General features: G+C 47.3%; 1 protein-coding gene across 1 annotated transcript in view; it reads right to left on the bottom strand.

Moving 5' to 3' along the window:
• Window positions 1-22,073, bottom strand: part of LOC131282536 (rap1 GTPase-activating protein 1) — a 118,515-nt gene that overhangs the window by 36,915 nt on the left and 59,527 nt on the right. The window contains exon 2 of the mRNA XM_058312033.1: window positions 17,163-17,370. Coding sequence (XP_058168016.1) covers window positions 17,163-17,370 — 208 coding nt within the window. The remainder of the gene's footprint in view (window positions 1-17,162; window positions 17,371-22,073) is intronic.

The raw sequence follows: 22,073 nt of genomic DNA, 5'->3' as shown, positions 1-22,073 counted from the left end.
AGCCTCTGGCTGGTATGAATCATCAATCAGCGCGCTGACGAGTCAGTTAAGAGCCGTCGATTCGCTAATCTTTTCCTCGATTTCTGCACACACAAAATGAATAAATAATAAAACTTTGAGCCTACGCCTCAGCCAACCATAGTAGAAATCCAATGTGACCCCCCAGGCGGAGGTGGAGGTAGGAAACGTATCCCCATCCGACTCCAGAAAAGGAAAGACAGCTGTCAAAGTATGAAAAAACTTGTGAAAGCAACACGATCGCGGTGTGGCGGTGGTACTTTTTACGTTCACCAGCATGAAGAACGTTCATCAAGGTGTGGTAAAGGTACTGTATGGCGCGAAGGTTTAAGGAAAAATCAAACATAACTACGCCCCGGAGGAGGTGCGCTATTTGACGTCACCGAGGGCGTGGGCCCATGAAGAATATCAGTCCATCGGTAGACTGATATAAAACATGCCACCAATAACGAGAAAGTTTAGAAAAATTGTAATAGTATAACAAATAAATGTTAAATAAACTAGTTGAACTAGTCTTACATACAACCTGGTTTGGACTTTATCTCACAGAACACGATCTTGAAACACCTCCCGGATATTCTGATCGACATGGACGTAGACAGACTTGTTTCCTTAACCAGGTAGCAAAATGTAGTGGAAACGGTGGAACATTTCTGTTGACTGTTGCCCGTTATTAATCTTGTTTAGAGAACTTCTGGTGCGCTGGCGGCTGCTTTCAGCTTTACAGCGTGCGTAAAGAAGCCATGTTTAGGTACGTGGCGACATTGGTCTCCTCTTTCGGCGTCTGGTTGGTGTGTTCTGAATACCCGAAAGGTTATCTGCCGCATGTGTTTGATCTAGCACGCATGTACGGTTCGAGAAATTAGGTCTCCTGCTTGTTGTTGTCGCGGTGCCCACAACAACACAACAACCAGCACCGAGAAGGGGTTATCCAAGGCGGTCTCTTCGTCGATCTATGCGTGGTGTGTTTCATTTCGTGTTTCTCTCTACAAACAAGGCACGCTACATCTCTTCGATGAACACAAAAATGACGTAAGTGTTGGAACAGTCAACTTTGGCCTCTTGAGCAATATCGAGATCGAACCGGGAAGGGAGCAGGGGTGGTTCTGTCCCATGGAGGCACGAGATGTTCTAAATTTCCCACTAGCAAAAGGGGGAGCAGCGCTATGCGATCGAATGCAATAAATGTGAATAATCTTGGAAATTGTCTCCTCCCCCCCAGATTGCACACACACACAGTGAGGACCAGAATCCAGTGACTAAATGAACGGCAGTCTGGAGCTCGTGAGCTCATAAAAATAGACCAACTGCTTTGGAGCGAGAAGAACATCACGAGCGTACGAACCCCTCCAACCCCGAACAAACGTGATTTGTCGTCGCGACTCGCGAGGTTGCGAAACGTGTGCCTCCCAAAACCCCCACGAGTACCATTTGTGTCTTTCAGATGGTGCATCTCGTTTGTTATGTTCCCGTTTTTGGTTGATTTGCGAGACGACCCAAGCGCGTCATCGGGTGGTGGCGCCTTAGGACAATCATTGTGCAGCATTGACTTTTAAATTGTTCATCCCTTCTCCACAGTTTGCATGAATCATGGGGTTTTGGCCATGAGGATGGCACACGCCTCCTCCTCCTAGTCGTCGAGGATGGTTTAATTAAAAAGTATCAAATTTGTTGCCCCACACCCTCGAGGCTCTACAGAGGATTGTGTCTAGACGCCTTCTGGAAGGAACCGGACGTTAAAGGCACACGCGACGGAACCGGAGCTGGCGTCACATGGCTAACGACGAAGCGCAGGAAAGGTCCAGTTGGGGGCGAAAAACATGCAGTATCCGATATACCGGGCGCCCAGAAACCGGTGGCCACAGCGTGACACTGACGGATCAAATATCGCGTTCAAATGAATCATCATAGCTGCAGGTTTACCTCGTAGAGGCTTGGCCGAACGAAAACAGATGACGGCACAAACACCATCACCTTCTGCAACAGGGAAGATGTTGGACGGCGCGCTTCAATTACTAACAAGCAGTCAGTCCCGGGGTTGGAATGGACACTTGCACGGGGTTGAAATCGAATATCGATCCTTTGCCTCCAAGGCACAAGACAGCTGGGGATTGTGCCCGGCGATACGGAGCCAATAAAGGCCATATGGTTCGATGGGGCCTGACCCAATGTAACAGGCACAACACACACAACAGGCATCCTCATCCGTTTGATCCACCAAATCGCGACTTTTCTGCGGGTTTGTTTCCCTCCCCGAACACCTTTTTAAGAGGTTTCCGCTCGGGTTTCCACTTCAAACACTCTTCCGGTGTTTTGGGGAAAATGTATATGTGTGTGTGTTGGGGGGAAAATAATAGCACCAAGGCCCATCATCGGTTCGTTCGGTTCGTTACGAGCAAACGATGCTCCCTTCTCGAGCCAATGTGGAATGTTTGGAAGGAAATTTGGCAGTCTTTAAAGCATCTGTTCCGTCCGTCCGTCCGTCCGTCCGTGTGTTCGAGAAACGAGGAAGTGGCTCGTACCGAAACATTGGTTTTCCCTTCGGCTCTTGTATGCTGTTTTTCCGTTCCGATGGTCGAACCAACCGGAGTCGGCGGCGTTATGCTGCACACCAAACCACTCCGAAAATCTACCGTTCCGGCGCGAGGGTTTTTGTGTTTCTTTGCTTCACAGGCAAACATTGGTTGTTCGCCCCCTGGCCACTCGGGTGGTGGTGGTGGTGGCGTGGTGAAAGTGCGGACGACAGAGGCCCGGAGTATGGTATTTTTGTATCGAAAATTACCGATACAATTTATGCAACTTGTTTTGTTGTTCGTTCCTTGTGCAGGTTGGTGGAGGAGGAGTTCGAACCTGGCGAGACGAGCGCGCTTCCTTCGAACACAAATTATGACGTAAGATCACTTGCAGGGAGGGAGGTAGGGAAGGGGGCAATAAAATAGCCGATGGTAAGGTGTGTGCAAAACAGGAAAAACCAATTCAACCGGTAATGGCGTTTGCATTTTGCTCCGACTCCGCCAATCATCTTCGCTATCGACGATGGGGAAAGGGAAGGAAAGGGGAGGGAAAGAGTGGCTTAACTATGGAGCCGTGTTTTGGGAAGAAGTGGCCACATCCAAATGGGAGGAAAAACACGAATGATTTGCCCTTTTGCGCCAACTTTGCTACCTTCGAGGCATCGATCGTCGATTAGGAAAATATTGTGTGGCGCAAGGGAAAACCTCACCGGGTGCTCGATCAATCTTTCACCGATTTCATCCGATTGATTTAATTTTCCAGAAACAGTTAGACCCGGTCCGGTCGAGACCATCCTTAACCAACGTGATGTGATGGCTATAGACAGTTGCCTGACCAATTTATAAATATCAAACCAATTTCGATAGTGAAACTGGCGCTAGATTGAGAATGATTTCGAATAGATTGGCAACATATTGCTTCGGAATTATGGTAACTGTAGTTTGGGTAAGGGTTTAAGAGACGGGAGAGACGCGTTTGAATTTTAAACCACAGCATAAGTGAAGCCGTTAGAACCATTAACGACGCCATTGTTCGTGTGTTGAAAGTTATCCCCCCCGAAAAAAGTACCTCAACCATGCTTCCTGTTTTGCTTCATTTTCCCTCCGGATTCGTTAATCAAGACAGATTCGTCGCCATTTTTTTTTTTAGTTTAGCTCAATGTTCAATAGTATTGTTCTTCATGTCGCGCACTTTGCGTTACCGAGCCACCAGCTTTCAAGCTCTTCGTTAAGGCGGAAAACCTTCCCTTGCTGCGCGCTGAATGGACACTTTTCTCCGGCCCGTTCCCCGTGTTCTGATTCTTGAAGGAAGTGTGTACGAGAGTATCGCGCATTGTTCTGACGCACCCAAGCGGATTACGGACGGTTTTATTTTTTTCCTCCTTCCGTTTTTCACACCACACCGCAAGCAAGAATTCAACGCATGAAAATGCGTGAAAAGATTCAAGCGATTAGAAGACATCGACCACCTGTAGCAGCCGAAGATGGGCAACGGTTTCCACCAGCACAACACGTGGGGACTTGGACGAGTTGGAGTTTGAAGATCATTGTCGGCAGGCAATCAAGTACGACGACACGGGTGGTGGGGGGGAGGGGGAGGAAGTATCGTAAAGTAATTCCCACTCATTTGTTATCTTCTTCGACCCGGGGAATGGTTTTTCGGTTTTTCTGGAGTTTCTGGAGTTCCCTTTATGTTGTTTTCGAGGGTGACCTTAATCACACATTGCCTTGCGAAGGAAAACACCCCAGGAAGATTGGAGACACAAGAGAAAACCGTACGTTTTGTTGAGCCATCGGACTCTGCAGGAGAAAGCACAACACATCCCCCGGAAGACAATCGAACATGACTGGCGCACGCTCTGAGGAAATGTCCTAGTTAATGTTCGTCGAGATGCATGTATGACCGGATGTTTTTTTGACGGAATTTGAGAAGCCAACTCTCGGTTTCTTCTATCCAATCTCAAATGGGGTGGGGAAGGGGTGGTGGATTGTTTTCATTGAATTCAATTGCTTTTGTTGAAAATTACTTTCCTCCAAAATGGGTCAATGTTTTAAAACTCTACCGCCTTCGCCGAACGCCTCGAACGGAACACAATGTTGTTTAATGTTGCCCTCTCTGCAGTTCTGCGCCGCCGGCAAAGCGGGTGTTGTTATGCGATGTGAAACAAAAGTGAAAAACTTAAGAAATTTACAACGACGCAAAAAAAAGAGGAAAAACAGACGCAACTCAAATACGTTACAAGGAACAACACACCAAAAAGGAAAAAAGAACTGATGAGATGCATGTAAAACAGAAACATTAGCTGCAACATTAGCCGGCAACCGGCAGAAGCAAAAGGAAAAAAAACGAGTGGTCGAAGAAAGGAAAACATCAACGGTCAGAGCAACCTCGTGGTGGATGCAATCGACATCTCTTAGCGAGACGCAAATTGAAGATTGGCAGAAAATGAAATGGTAAGAGCCCGAAACAAACAAGTGGCGAAGTAAAAACAAAAAAAAAACCTTGGGCTGAATTCCGCCGACGATCGCTCGGGAAAGGGAAGGGAAAGTCGAAACAAAACACAAACGTTTGCTGTGCACGAGGAGTTTTTCTTTTTCATCCAGCCCGTCTTCCCTCCGATCGTCTTTTTGATAGAAAACATAGAACAAAAATCTATGGTGTATGCATGTTTTACTTACATAGCAAGAAACATTTCCTAAAACGTCTGATTATTCAAATAACTGGTATTAAAACGATTTTATAGACTCTAATTTAAGTCTTCTTAGTGGTGATAAAGTTTACCACAACACGCTGTCAAGAAGGCACCCGAAACACTTTTCACATTGCCTAAACCCTTCTCTAAACGTAGCCTAAACTACGAATGGGCCATTATGTTCATTTGCTCGTTCATTATGACGCGAAACGGCCCCCGGAATCTGTAGGGAATAATCAGGGCCTTCACCCTTTCTTTGGCCGGCACGGGTGAATCAGTTATGAGATATGATGGATTCTGAGATAGTCCACCCAAAAACCGAGCCATCTTTCTTGGTGAAGGAAGAAACTACCCTCGCGTCGACTTTGGAGCGACATAACAAATTGTTTCTTTGCTCTTTGGACAACTAAACGGGAATTGTGAGCAAAAACAAAGCCGAATGAACACGGATCGCGTTGGTTTGGGAACAAAAAGAGCGACGAGAAACACATACCGGAAGAAAAGAAAATGAAATGGCAATGGCGGCTTGACCCACGGGAAGAAAGCACCTGTGCCGGGGGAAAGATCGGAAAAGATGACTTAAAGTGTGCACTTTAAAATTTTCGGCTTCGCTCAAAAGGAGGGAATGAGTTACGGGCCAAGAAGAAGCAAGCGGCGCTATCTTCTTAATTCAATTTAACATAGATTTTTCATTCCCCTCACCGCCCACTGCCCACCTACACACACATAAAGGGAGATGCTCTCTAATGACCTCTTAAAAGCCATCGTGGGTTGCACGGACGCTACCCGAACGGAGGAAGAGAAGAAAGCAGCCAAACTCTCGGTCAGTTTTGGGGGGCGAGGTTTGGGATTTCAATTAATCGGCCGGCACGCAAACTTCCCAGAGCGCAGTGTTCGGGTAGGGAAAATGCATACCCCCCCCCCCGAACACGATACGTCCGCAATGGCGTCGCGTTTATGCATTCCGATCGCGATGCCTTCTCCTCCGTCGTCGTCGTTGCGGTCGAATGAAATAAGTCCGCGCGCCCGTGGCAGACCGTTTTTGGGGTTAGTATGCAAATTGGTTCCACCACTTGCTACCCACTGGCTGATAAAGGGAGGCTCTGTTTCGCCTTCGTGAAAGTCTCAACACCTTCACAAGAGGAAGGGAGTGTCGGGATGAAGTCAAGCGAAGAACAACCTTCATGCTTCCTTCCTTCGTGCGGCGGGAGAAGCCGCCTTTTGTAATGAAGTAAGTGTAGGTAGTGTGGCTTGGGAGGAGTTCTGGAGGCCCCATTTTTCGACTTCGACTTTGTTTCCTTTATTTTACCTTTTTTGTGTGAGTGCCTAATAACGACGGTTTCGTCCGACTGCACAAAACTTTCCACCTCGATAGGTTCATTTGTTTGGGCTCCATCCACTTTCCACCACAACGAAGGGCTCGCCTTCGTTCGGGAAGCCCGTAATTAGCTCTGCATTGTAGTGCCGATTCTAGCCAGTGAAGGTCTTTGGGGAACCTGCCATCACCCCCCCTCATGGGTCTGGGCTTTTCACGGACGTGGTTTTCCACACAAGGAAGAGGAAACGGCGATGGATTTATTGCACCCCAATACGAAAACCGAACCGAGCAGGGCCTACACTGCACTGCGCCGTGGCCGTTTCGTAGGGATGGACTTTAAAATTACAAACCGTCGAGGCGGGAAAGATAAAGACGACTTCGAGACCCCTGCAGTATGGCTGGTGTTGCAATTAAAACAGAAAGAAGTTCATTTCCCACACATCGAGAATGCATCCCCGTGGGCTTCTGGACAAACGGCACTTCCCTTGTCGGCTTGAGCCCACACGACTCGACGATTCTCGGTTGAGAAGGTGTTTCCGAACCTGTTCCGGTACACTTCCCCCCGATGACGAAGTGACTGCTGATAAGCTTTCGCTCGGTTCAGCTACTTCTAGCGTCACGTTCACACAATCGCCTTTTTGCCTTGTTTGTTGGCCGAATGACCCTCACGGTTCGTTATTCAAATTCTACCATAACCGTTGGTGCAAGTTTATGCGGATAAATGCACATAAAATAAGAACGATGCAGTAGAACGTAGAGGTTAGCTGAAGGTGATAGGCCTGAAGGTAAGGTTACTTTCGTTTGAAACGACAGGTGGCTTGATAAATGGAGTTGTTTCTTTTTATAAAAATTCCATAACACTCCCTATTTATAGAAACAAATGTTTTTAATCCAATAAGAAGAATAGTTCAAAACATAGTCAGCTAAAACAAGATAGTAACAATTATAACAGTGTATTTACTTGGATTCCAACAAACATATTGAGTCACTATATTCCCGATTGCAATATTTGCGGCAATACGGAAGGGATTTGCTGTAATTAACTGTAATGGCGTCTGATTGTAGCGAATCAATACACACGTGTCCGTTTGCTATCGATTCGCGCTAAAATTACGCGGCGTTAGAGTGTGTGAGTTTGATTACTTTCGATTGGTCTCCAGCAAATTGCGATGCAACACAAACAGCGTTGTTAAACCGCATGCAGCGCCACAGAGACCAACTGTGGAGTCGACATATGGAGGGGAAAAGGAAAACGACTTTCCGATCCGGACCGATTTGCAAATATTGACGGCGAAGTAACAAAATAAACTGCAACTGTTTGCCACTCGAGAGCCGGACTCCCGTCGTCCGAACCGGAGCGATCTGATAACGTGCTTCAAGGGTAACGAACTGTGTTGTGTGCCTGGTGGTTCTTTTATTATGCTGCTGCCAATTTTCCCACCCAGAAAGGCGACTGCATCTTGAGGTGAGATTCGAACGTGACGAAAGCGGACTCTTGCTGCATCCGGAAATAGCGACACCGCCAGCGGGCTTTTCAGCATTATATGCTGCACAACAACATCAACAGAACGGTGCGCGGCTGGCCGTGCCTTCTGTGGGGCGTTCTCGACAAACACAATGTTTCATTTTACCCTTTGATGGGAAACGCTTTCAATTGTGAGTAATCTTGTCGGCGTTTGACCCGACCCTCAGTCGACGACTGATGAAAATGATATAAAAAGGAAACAATGGTGGAATCCAGCACCTGAAGGAAACGACCATGATAAGATTAAAAAGCCGCACCGAAGGCGTTGGCCAAAAGTGTATCATTTCCGATTACATTTGGCGATGCAATAATTTTACGATCCACTCGACTTTTAACGATCAGATCAAAACACATCATCCGCGCACCAGCGCCACCTGTTGGAACATGAGCGAAGCGTTTTTTAGGTTATCTAAACCTTGATGTACACGGCACAGCTTTGTTTCACTACCTAGTTTTCAAAACCCCATTTGTCTGAACCTTGGTTACTCAGCATACCTTTCTCCAGCAACCTTGGTGTGGCGCGAAACGGGAAATTTGACATTTGTTCGACAGAGGTCATCGAAACGGGAAATACCGGTTCGAAACTTTTTGCGGTAGCTTAGCTGCTTTGGGAAGCTTTGAATCCTTTTGAAAATACCTAAATTCGTTAGGAATACTAAACGAAAAGAATTGACAAATTTGTGAGGGGTATTTTTCACGTCGGGAGAAAAAGGGGATGTCCTGAACGTGACGAAGAGGAAAAAAAAAAGGTAGCAACCATGACCTCTCCGCAGGAGGTTGGTCAGTTTTCCGATTAAAGGTGTAGTTTCTGTGACATTCCTTCTGGGTGTGGTTAGAGGATGATGATTTGCAAAACGCAGTACGCAGAAGGTTCTGTCACATCGTTTCATCATTCGCTCGTTTCGATATCAAATATTGAAAGACCGTGCATTTGAAGTTCAATCAACCAAACCGCCGACCTCGCGCAGGACGACATCCACCCAATGAAAGTAAAAAAGAATCGCCACCTCATCTCGTCCATAGCCCTGGGCAATTAAATATATTAACAGAAAATCATTCGCGCCACGTCTGCGGGGTCACCGTTCATCGCTTTTTTGTTCCCTCTTTCATTAAATTTATGAAAAGGGATGGGTTTTTAGCTCCTGGCAGGACATCTCGGCGGTCGCACAAAAGTTTGAAATGTGATATCGAAAACTGCTGCTGCTACTGCTGGTTGCGCACTCCACACCTTCTTCCGCCGGTTCTCCGTGGCTTCATCTGGGAAACCCGCCGACGGGGAAAGTGATGATGGATACTTTCGGCTTTTCTCTTCCTGGCCGAGCGGTGGCGGAAAAAAAAACACCCCACGATTCGGAACGGAAAATGAGGTTAAATTTGAGCTCTTGCTAACCTGGTGGCCGACGCAAGGCGTAGGACACAACACCGGTCACCTGGGCGAGCGGCAAGGGAACTGGGAAAGCGATCAGCCGACGCAGCCGGTGAAAAGGCTTGCGAAGGAAATCCCATTAACCGTGTATCACCGTTTTCATTACCCTTCTCGATTCCACCGACCCGACCGACGGCGTGATCATCCCCTTTCGCTAACCCTTTGCCTTCCATTCCAGCGACGGCCAGAGAGGAAGTTCGGAAAAACTTTACCCCTTTGCCTTCCCTTTCGTGCAAAACATTAGAGAGATGATGCTCGAAAACCTTTTTCCCCAGTTTTGGTGCAACTTTGGCACAGTCGATATAAAAACCGGGTCACTCCGGCTCCGGCAAGGACACGCAAGGACGATTTTTTAAGACTAACCTCCAGTTCTCCTGTTTCACATCCCAAGCCTTCGCTCGACAGACGGAGGGGAAGGTTGTGTTTTCCCCCAGATTGAGAGTTCTTCACATTTTTGCACACGTATTTTTCATTCCTCAAAAGCCAACGCAATTATCAGCTCACGTCCAAACATTTCGACTGCGTGAGCGTTCTTTTCCTGTGCGAATGAATGGCAAACGTTGTTTTGTGTTTTGTTTGAAAATCTTTTTACTCCACGAGGGAGAATCGTTGACACAGGACGCTTTAAAAAAAAAAGGGTTTTAGGTTTCCCTAGCAACGCATGGAGCGAAATGGTGTAACAAACCGAGGAAGAGGGAAACCAGGGAAATTGTTATCAAAAATTAAAACGAGAGAAGATCATATAAAAACAACTTGAACAATCCGGTTCGAAAAAAAAACGGAGTTATGATTTACGAATCTCGAAAAAAATACACGAGCACTACCTTTGGTTTCCTATTAGCTTCCTATTGTTTTGAAATAGATTCATTTTTCGAGGATCCTCCCAACGAGGTCGTGGTGTTTGTTTCTTAGTTGTTTATGAGTTTTACAATTTTTTGCCCCGTCTCTAACCCTTTCAATTGATGATAACTGGAAGGAAAAAAAAGTTTAGCTTGCCGGAATGAAACAGTTGTGCTGGTTTTAACCATATGTCATAATCGTTATGGAATCACTACCGTTTGTGGGCACAGTTTGGGATCGTGTTTTACTCTCAGGTAAGCCCACCGACACCACTTGGAGGATCATAAGACGGATAAATTATAGGACAATTATATGCCAACGCACCCGCGCGACCCGTCCAAAGCGTGGGGGCAAACGACATTAAATCGTATGTTTTTCGTGTCCTTGCCAGCTTTCTGACCAACCAAGGCAATTGGATGACACCCAGGTTGACGGTGGGCAGTTACGTAATTCGAGCGGGCCGATTCCGGGCAGAACTTGCACCCAAATTGCAAAATTAAAAACACAAATTTCACCCCAAAAGAGATGTTGACGGTATCGGATATCCACCGAAACAGTGGCCCATAGTGAGTCAACCATAATGTGGCGAGTTGCCCTTGACGACGAAGAAATCCAATTTAACACTCTTCCCAAAGTGGGAGTGTGTCCGGAATCCAGTAGAAAAACACGTACAAGAATGGTAAGGACATACACGAGAGCTACGTTTTGCGGAGGTGATCGTCTCATAAAATTGCAATGAAATCGCCGTACGAGACACGACACCATAAGCATCGAACCGAGCTTAGCCAATTCTAGCCAAGCGAAAGAGTACGGTGGAGTTATGAATATGAAATTTATCTTGATTGCATGTTTTATGGATCCTTTTACTAACCCGAACAGGGCCATCTAGAAGCTGGACTCCGCGCTGGAGCTCGATTGGACGTTCGTCGTAATCCATCCGATGGACCATTAAGGCAATTGAAATTTTACAATCCAATAAGTGCAATCAAGGCGTCACATTTAGTTCCACTTTCCGGCTACGTGAAACGCGATAGGTTCCGATCAAGCGGAACCATCCGATGGAGAAGGCATACGAGAGCCAAGTGCTGTAAAGTCGGCAAAGGACCAAACATGGGGCGGGAAAGACTGTGCCCTGTTAATGCCCTGGACCGGTTAAGATGCTTCAAACGTCCTGTGCCCTGACCTCGGACCCTACCGGGACGGATCGGACCTTCGGGATCCGGGAGAGATGGCACCACAGGTCACTTCCTCGACACGGAGAGATACGACGCGAAAGGAACAACACGTCCCACCGAAGCCGAAGGATAGGTCAGGCCAGCGAATGGTAGTAAATCTTTCGCTCAAGACAATAAATCTTGAGGCCCTTAGAGGGGACAAACGCTCGTGCGACAGGGACTGGTCGCTGGTTGGTCTTGGAAGAGGGAGAGCGTGTGGGTAATTTAAGAGATTAACCAGTCACTTCCACCTACTTCCGTTCCACCTGCATTCCTTGCGACAAGGGACGCCGACGGCCGGACGGAAAGGAAACGGAAATAAGTGCTGGTAATTATAAAATAGATTGCGCTTTTTCAATCTTCTGCACTCCTTTCGGTTCACGACCAGGTCGTCTCGGCCAACACAATTATGAGAGATTGCCTGGAAAATGTACATTTTCTATCGCTTTTACAATGTATCCCTTTCCCATCGATCATTTTTACAATTTGATTTGTTTCTCTTCCTGGCACGCGCAGGAAAGGTTCTAAGGATGAAGCCATTATTCATCCGAAGGTAAACTGAGAGTCGCCCCGTTTGTGATGCAATCATAGAATTCATAATCGATTTATTGCACATCTCCGGATCGGAGAATAGTGAAATCAAGAGTGAAAAGCGGATTTTGGACAACGAGAAAGCAGGAAAGAAATAAGGGAGCAAAACGCATTCGCGTAAACAATTAAAAACAAATCCGCCACTCCATCGGACATCGGCATGAATAGAGCTGTTCAGGTCCAGAACAATTTAAAATCGAACCCAAAACGGTGGACATGTATGTGGTCAATAGGAAAATTTGCGAAAAGGGACACACCTGAGGGTTGGTTAGTGAGGCAGCATTCAGGACAATTAAATCGATCATCTGGTTCGAGGGAAGGGGCGTTTCAAGGGGACCGAGGACGAAGGGAAGGTGGAACAGATGTGTGCCGGACATGAGGCCTGAAAAGCTGTTAATTGCTGCCGGGGACAAAACCGGGAGCAACCAAACAAAAGGGACCCCGGGCGAATCGGGGATTAGGAATTATGGCTTGTCCTTGGAGCGTTAATGGCGCTACGGCTTGTTTGGTAGGATGTGTCATAAATTGTCCTCTCCGCTATCGGTTCCCGTCGGATCGAGAACCTTCCCTCTAATGACGCTCACGTGAAGCAAGGATCCTCTAGCAGCGTGTGGTGGAAATGATCGCTCATTATATGGATCAGAATCGTGGCGCTTGTTTAGAACCGGAGACAACATCGGCGATTGCGTCTTCGATCAATTAAAGACTCATCAAGATCGTCTGTGACCAATCATTCCCGCTGACTTGCCGCTTTCCGAGACTATCATTATTTACTGCCTTCGGGGGAAAAAGGAAAACTGTCCTCGCCATGTGCCTGATCCCGTCCCATTTGTCTAAGGTAAAAAAAAGATCCTGCGATTGAAGGCACTTATCACCTCATCAAGAATGGTACAACAGAAGCAAGAGAACACCCCAAAGCCAAAGGCCACGTATCCCGGTATGTCACGGTGGGATGCACCGGGTGTTGTTTTTCCTTACACTCCACATCCTTACGCTCGTTTCGGAGGTCTTGTCTTGTACGTGTGGTGATCATCGTTTGACACTTCATTTCACTCATTGTCGCGACATCAACATTATTTCCGCTAGAGGGGAAAAAAAAGGAAAAATGCTGTTGACGGGAGTCAAAATCGGTAGAAGTAAGACCTTTGAGGGACCTCTTAAAATCGCACGCTTCAAGGCAGGACGAGGCGCGCGCACTTTGTCAGCGTGTGGCTTCTTTATGCCCGCCAGATGTTAGGAGAGCAATAGCAGATATAGAGCTCCCGGCGGCGATCAATACCCACAACAACACACGACACACCAGAGGCCCTCGGCTTTGATGATGGGTGTCGGCGGTGTGACATATTGTTTGCGTGCACGCACTTTTTTAACGCCTTCTTGAGACACTGACGGTTCCATTACTTTTTTTGGTATCTTGCTCCTTCTTGTTCTTGGAACGATCAGTGGACACGTGGGTAGAAAAACAAACGATTTGTAAGGACCCAGGCCGCCGAAGATTACGGGTTTCGTCGGGGGCCCAGATGTTCGGAATCGAGGCCACCACCCCTACGGTAGTTTTATGTTTTCTTCTCCGTTTGCCCACCGAAAAAACGAGCAGCGGGATATGATGAGCTCGTAAGGCGTGGAGATCCCGTGGATTAATGGGTAATGATTCGTTCCAAAAGTAGAGCAACATTTTTGGCGGTCATTTGGACATCTGTTGAGGCGATACAGGCATCACTTAGAGCGCGAGCTGTTATGACAGCGATTATGTTTTGAAGCTTCCTCTTTTAAAAGGCACAAAAGTTTTGTTAACGGGTTGTTTTATTCCTCGCTCATGTCAACCTCATCACGAAAACAACATCCCTCAATCCGTGCACTAATCCTTCGACGACGCATCAATTGACATACAACCCCAACCCGGGCTGCTTGTGCATCAGATGCACTCATCTGGACACCCTTCTACAGATAGAATTTTTAGGATCGTAAATTTTTATGACTATTTTTAACCAGCTCGATCGAAGGGTTCGTTCGACTTTGGTCTCCGAATTGCATTGCTTGTTCCGCCTGCCATAAACACACTTCACTTCAGCGAGTAGGGTGAGGAGAAGTGGTGGTGTGTTTTTGGAGAGAAGTGTTTTTAAAATCTATCACCATCTCCCGGTTGACCGATTTAAAACATACATGAAAACAACCCCGCCGAGGAGGAAGAGAGAAACCCTCGCCCGTTTTATGCTGCAAAGTTTTGTTCGGAGGAGGGTTCGAAGTTTTATGACTTTTATGATCGAACTCGAACAAACGGCGCGACTAGAGGACGCGTGGCAAATGGGGTTTTGGCCGTTTTTCGCTTCCCTGAAGACATACAGCTGGGTTTTCGGTTCTCCCGAAACCCCGAAAAATCCGTTACCCGCGTGAGCTTCGGGGGATGCGTGAGGTTTCCAAAGCACCACAAATCAAGTCTCGTAACACGGCTGGATCGTGTATGTGGTGCGTGTGGCGGACACGATCCACACACCACAATGCGAAAGGTTGAGATTTTCATGAAAATTTATTTCCATCCATTCGCTTGGAGCGTCTCTCTCTCGCCGAGTCGGTTAATCGTCGCTTGGCAACGCGAAGAACCGGTGTTCGTGTTTGTGAGCTGTTAAGGGAAGGTTTTCACCAGCCTGCCCGGATGGTTCCGGGTGTTTTTTTCTGGGCGCTCCTGTGACCGGGACGGATTTATGGATTTATGACTCCAACGGTCTGGTCTGGTCTTCCCGCCGCCAACGCAAGCGCGTTTCGATTAAGCGGAAAGGGCACGAGAAAAACGAAGAGAACCATTTCCGCAGCCAACGAGTTTCCTTCCGGCAAAGAAGGCGGAGGAGGAGGTGGTGCGGGATGTCATGTCGGAAAATTCTATCCATCTTCCACGCAGGTGGGAACATATTTCCCGCACGACGTGGCCATCGGAAGCATGAGCAGCGCAATTCAATCAAAAATGATGAACGGCGCCCGAACGGGGTGGAAAGAGGTTGGGTTGACGCTATGGTCTCTTTCACCACCCACCTGTTTGTGCAACTATGTGCGACATGATGGAAAAGCCGGGTGCTTTTCCCCGACGTACATCAAACTGTTACAGTGCCGGACGGATGACGCACACAGGAACAATTGCGAGCCCGCGGCGGCGAAAAATTGGAAATGTGATTGTTTACACCGCCCTGCTCTTCGCTGGCCAAAGCCAGGGGGCCCATTTGTCCCATCATTCATCATATGTACACACAAACGCAAACGCAAGTGTACGATGGGAAGCTAGCAGTTTGCTCAATCACTTATTGAATTTTCCGCCAATAAATTTCCGGCCAAGGAAGGGACGTCCACATGGGTGACGAAAGCGGACGCGGGGTAACAACGATCGAGGAATGTACCACCACCACCACCACCAGGCACTTTACACAATGCTTAGTCATGGAGAAAATTGAAGATGCCTCTCTGGAAGTGCGGTTACGTTCGATCAAGGACCTTTTCTTCTGTGACTTTTCTTTTGTGACTCCAAGAAAAGAGCCGGCATCTTTAAAAAAGGTTTAAAACCAGTGCGCGCTTCTTTCGCTTTTAAAGCCCCCCGGGACACCGAATAAACCTACACACGCAGGTAAGGGGTCGGTCGAAATCGACCAAGCAAGATCCACTAATCCGATTTGCACTCAGCTAATCGCTCTGAATGGATTTGGTGGTGCGCGTTTGTGTGACCACCTGTTGAACATCCGTCCCTCCACCTGTTGGCGAGAAGAATGGAACCATAATCCTTCCCGCAAGCGGACGGAGATATCGATTTCAGTTTGATAGCTTATTTGGCAAGCGAGGCAGCGTCCGGCTTCCGGTTCCGGTCGGACGGTATTATTGCTACGGCAACAGATTGGCCTCCAGATTGGGGGTGGCTCGATGCGAAACGAACGTGGAACATTGAAAACGATCTGTCATGCGATTCGGCGAAACACAATCCACCGGATGATTGTTAACGCTTTTGGTCAATTAAATCAATAGGTCGGTCGCCTACCAAAGGAATTATACTTTTCGAAGAAAAACACGATGAATGTTGCATTGGTGATTTTCTTTAATTTTTAATTTATATTTCGATCAACATTGTAACAAAAAGTGTCATTAATCATGAGACACATGGAACTGGAAAAACGTACAATGACACGAAAATAATGTAAAGAGAAAAACAGTCGTCCTCAAGGTTACAAACGACGGTTAAAAAAGCGGATCGAATTGGACGATAACAATATGAAGAAAGTGCCAATCAATAATGAGCAACAGCACGAGACAAGTCAAGTCTCCACCGTCCACCAAAGCTGAACCCATTTTAACGACAAGTCAAAGGCCGATCTCTCTTCTCGATCGGTTAAATGGATTCGCCACAAGAACGCACCGGAACTGAACCGCGACGGACACCACAAACGCAAGTGTGTGGAAGGCGAAGGTCGCAGCAAACACTTGCCACGGTGTTTGGTGTGTTTTCCGACCCATTTTCCAACCCGGTGGTGGTTTTGGCGCGTGCCACTCGGTTGCTTCATCGTTCATCGCGTGTCAAGATCGATTCGCAAAACCATTTTGTGACGTTTTCGGCACACTACCGTTGTGCGAAAGAGTGAGAGAGGGAGCGAGTATACAGGAACTGTGGGGGTAATAAAAGGCCACGACGATAAGGATAAAAATGAACGCAATAAGTGCAAGGATCATATTCGTAAACGAAAAGCGAATTGCAGCGTGGCAAGCTGCAACACGATTGCGTCTTAACGGTTCACCTCGGTAGCCCGCAAAGTGGTGGCACGTGAATGAATAAATTAAACTACCTTCCTCCGGACAGAAGGCAGAAGGATAAAGGACTAGCCGGAGCGAGGGGAAGAAGAAAGACCTTCCAGTGCTGTCGGTAAAAATAATTAAAAACGTATTTCTTTGAAGTGGCGTAAAGGCTTAAAGTAGTAATAATAATGATCGGGGCCTTTTGGGGCGGAAATAAAAAACACAACGAGGAAGTAAAGGATGAAGAAGAACGGACGCACCTGTGTGAAGTACGATGGAAGGACGCAGCGTTGATCGTCGAGGCGCGAGCACTGGACGCGCTCGAGCAGCTCGAACAGATCGTGTGTGGCTCCGCGCAACCGATCCGGACTCGTCGTGGCGCTCTTGCTGGTCGGACCCGGGGTCGCGGACAGACCATTCTGCTTCGCGTTCGCCGCTGCCGTCGTCCACCCGCCCATATGTTGACGCCTGGGAAGGGAGAGAGAGAGAAGGAGAAAAAAGGGAGAGTCAATTACGGCACGCGTTTAATGTGATATTAATTATGTTTCATCCAAAGGCAGTCACCATGCACTTTCGCACTACATCTAAAGCCGCTAATCTAGTACACGGAACCAAGACCACTGGGAGGAAGCTGAAAGACACCGTCGACCTCTACCACACCACTGCATCCTTCATCTTTCCCGTGGGCGGGTGGGATTTTCTTCAACCGAAGTGATTGATCGTTTTCCCGCCGACCGATGACGCGGGAGCGCGCGCGCACGCAACATCGTGGCGTTTCGATTCGACAACCAACGCCGACTAATTGCCGACCACAACACGGAGACCAACATTGTGTGGCCGACCTTGGGCCCAGCCGATTGGAAACTGGTCCACTTGGTCGGCGTGGTCAACCGTCGTCGATTACATCTACATCAAGCGAACAACCAAGCCCGGGGGACACCCAATATCGGATTAGAACAAATTAATTTAATCGCGTCCAAATACCCTTCCACCCTCTCAGCTCGTTTCTGTAATACCTTCCCACCGGTGTTGTTTGCTTGTTGATCGTTATTTGCCGACAGCCTTAACCGCAACAGATGGAGAAAAAAAGCACTCATATCCAATGTAACAGCAAACACCGGGAGTTGGAAACCGTGGGTGCCACGATTAATGATCATTTATCAAGTCTAATTAATTGTTACATACGCTCCTGCTCTGTCCATTCGAAAAAGGGCCGCGATACATTGGATGTGAACGCAAGCAACTGGACTGCAATGCACTCCCTCGCTTCCCAAAAAGGGATGCAATCCGATAGTGACGGATCGGCGTAATGGGGAGTGTGTTATTTGCGGCCTCCCAGAGAAACTCGGTAAAATGCGACTTTAATTGGACGATGATGATGTATTGAGCGTGTTGCAGACTCTCTGTCCCTCTTCATTCGGTCTTAACCAGTGGCTTGATTGATGGTGTTTTCGATAAGGAAAACACTCTGCCCGAAACTAACAACTGTGGAACCCGCAGCATCAGGAACTCCGGTTGTTCGGAAATGGGTTCTTTTTAATCAGATTAATCGCCTCTCGGAACCCTTTTCGAAAATAATAATGTTATATGAAATTCAACTCTGTGTATATCTTATCTCGTGCAAAATAGATTCTACGAACACCGATAAACTGGTGTTAACATTACGCGTTTGATAGGATTTACAATCATCACACGGATCGTCCACCTCCCTCCCCCCTTCGGACCCACTCCAAACCCGAAAGGTGTGCACTCTAAAAATGGAAAATCCGTTAATCCCTCTTAAGCATTCATTATCGAAGGTGTAATAAAGTTCAAAACTCGCCCTACTCGAGCAAAACGGCTGAAAATCCGGTCCAAATCGCCAGCCGAAACACGAAGGAGATACCACTTCACGCCGGACAAGGACTCTCTTCTCGTCGTTTCGAGAGGCTCTCGAGGACACAAAACGAACTGTTTATTATTGTTGATGTTGCCGCTGTCACAGATGTGTCCGTGCCGAGCGTATGTGTGCGCAATTATTCATAGTCGGCGCGCAACGGAGTACGCCGCAATGATTTATGTGCCATCGCCACCCAAACCCAAGGCCGTCACCGGGAGTTCCTGAGAGAACGAAAAGGACGCCAGCCTAGGGAAGCTGAGGCGAAAAGGACACCAGCTTGCAATGGTCGATTTACCGGTCGGTGTGTATGTAAGCCAGTTGTAATGCCTTCCCCTGTAACCCTTTCCCGAAGTGAGCAACAACATCAACCCCCGGCATGGTCAGAGACACCCTTCAAAAAAGGGGTAGGTGATATGTGTGTGAGTAAAATAGATCATTTAATATTTGAAAGCAAACAAAAAATGATTCATAATCACGCGCACCACCCAAAGCGATAAGTAGTCGCTCGGAGTTGTGTTTTTTTACGTTTGTGTGTTTGTCTATGCATCCATTGGTAGGCCAGTGTGCGGTGCTCGACCCTTCCGAAGGAAAAGTTACCGAACAAACTCTGGCGAAAAGTGAACATTCTTCCTTTAAAGCCAAAAGGAACAGAGCGTCGAAACATGATCTGCATTTGGAATTGCATGGAAGGTTGGAAAAAGGGAGCGAGTATCGGAACAGAATGGCTAATGAAATTCCATTCATCCCCGTGCCAAATCATAACCCTCTCCCCCTGCATATCGCTGACCAGTTCGTTGTTCGTTCGTTGTGTTGTCGGGAAGAGTGTTTTATTTCTGTTTTACACACTCCAAACCGGAAACACGGGACCGCAGTAACGAAAGCCATCAGATGCATTTTCATTTCGTCTGTGTCTGTGTCCACAACGCCTCTTTGGAATTTTCCGGCAGCCCCCCATCCGCTGAAGTGGACACATACTTTCCGTCTGGTCCCGAGTGATATCTGTTGCCCATATATCCGGCACGTTTCTCCCAAAGGCTTGGCCTTATATTTATGCTGCACTCAAGAAAGATCATCTGCATATTTTGAAGTGCACTCTCGGCAGGTTCACTTCATCTGCAGCCTTCGCTTTGGAAAAATCGGAACGCTTCATTTTGCCTCAAGTTCACCGGGAAGGTTTCCCGCTTTTGGCACGGGAGTTTTCCTTAATTTCTTCTTCCCGGCCCCCGAGTCGGGTTGAGAGCACAACCCGTGCGGTGTGTTCGATGTGCACTGTTGCATAACAATCAGGTCAGTTTGGATTCAACCGATTTATCAACCCCCCTCCCTCCCCCATCGCTCCCTTTTCCAATCGAGTGAAAAGCGAGTTCCGAAAGCCAAAGCCTGAGAATATTCAAATATGCTTCCCCATTGCGGTCCACTTTTCCGATCCGACGACGAACAAACCACCGAAACCACAGGCCAATGCAACTGACAGAAAGTTGGAGTAAATGCGAATGGGCAGACCCACCACCCCCTCTCGTTTTTCCCTTGAGAAAAAGCAGTGAAACGGGACGGCCACTTCTTTTGGGAGCTTCGCAAATTTATCTCCAATCCCTTTTTTCACACCATCGCCTCTCTTCCCCCGCTTGGCTTCCCCGGGGCTCGAAAGCCCTTTTCTTGTCTGTGTTTTTGTTGTAGTGGTTGGATATTATCCGAATAAAATCATAACAGTTCTCTGCTCGCCCTTTTTTTTTTTTTTTGAATCGCTTCAAACTTTGGACCCTAAACAAATCTTCATTCGATTGAGCTAGTTCAGTTTTTGGCCCCCGGGAATATCGTTATTTCATATGCAAATTTCGTCCCTCTCTAGCAAACGAGTGATGGTTTCTTTCATTAAATATCATCCTACTCCCATCCATTATTTACACGGACATTTCGTCCAAACAACGGAAAATTTATAGATTTTGAAGGCCAGCAAGCTTGGGTTCATTTGCGCAACAATGCAACAACCCGGCATAAATTAGTAATTAAAGTAGGAGAGAGTTGCACTGCGTTTGGTTCGGATTTTTCCGACGCTTTGTTCTTCTACGGGTTCGGGTGCAGCGCCCTCTTGACACCGTGGCCACGATTTGTGTTCTTTCGAGGGCCTGCCCCTGCAACGACCCAATGCTCATCCTCCCGAGCCTCATCATTTGATGAAAATTGAAGCTAGCTGATCTAATCTAAACACCATCGCTCCGAAAACGCAGTGACACACGGGGACCCCAGTTGTTGACGCGACTGCAAAGGGTCGTCCCGTCGAAAGGATGTTTTGCATAAATTTAAATGTACGCATTTCCAATGAACCCAAAACGCGGCACCATCACCCTTAAACTACCGGAACCAATACCAAACCCACCCCGCGCCTCATAAAAGGGCCCCGATGGCGCAAAAGGATGATTTAAATGTTGATGGTTCTTTGGCGGCTTAATTTAAACACAAATTGAAACACGTTTAAACAAACACAAATCGCGCCAGTACATCATATGCTGCACGGTTTTTGCTCAGTATCGAGACGAAAACGTGAAGATCAGATCTGTAGATAAACAAAAGTAAATGGTATTAAATCAGCCAACCGAAGGAAGGATTAATTCACCACCGGTAGGAGTCATAATCGGTGCTAGAATGGTTGACTTTATTTTCCCAATTTCCATACTCGGAAGCTAAATTCGTTCTTCATGAACATGCGCCTCTTTTCTGACACAGAACGACATAATTATGATTTGTGATAGAGAACATAAATATAAAATAATGTGTTCGTTCGTTTTGCACAGTTTCCTGCCATTTCCGAAGATAGGGATTAGTATCAAAACGTTGAGACCCTCTGCTAACCTGGCCACCGAATCCCACTCCGAGGCGAAACCAGATCATGCTCTAGAGCGGCAAGGACTTGCTCGTGAACCATCCTACCGTATCCGTGTCCTCCGATGCATCGAACGTACGCAGTCGACACGGTTGAGTGAACTGATTGAAACGTTACACGATTCCGTTCCGTCGTGCCCTCGCGAACGAATCCAATGACATGGAGGGGTTTGAGGGCCAATCGAAGATGGCAAACGGTAGCCGGCGGGTTTGTGATGGTAATGAGCAGTTGTTTGTTTGCAGTTTGAATTTAATTTAATTATTTTTGCGCTACACTGGAGCGCCATTAGTTTATGCCTCTTCAGAGGGGTTAAGTGTGGAACGCGTAACTAACTTGGTAACTCTCCTCTAATAAACTCGATTCCCCAGTAAACGTGTCTGGTTCTACATCAGTCAAGACATTTCCTTACAG

The sequence above is a fragment of the Anopheles ziemanni genome, chromosome 2 (genome assembly GCF_943734765.1).
Source record: "Anopheles ziemanni chromosome 2, idAnoZiCoDA_A2_x.2, whole genome shotgun sequence".
Classification (NCBI taxonomy): Eukaryota; Metazoa; Arthropoda; class Insecta; order Diptera; family Culicidae; genus Anopheles; species Anopheles ziemanni.
Note: the sequence above shows the minus strand (reverse complement) of the source record. Positions and strands in the feature narration are given on the sequence as shown.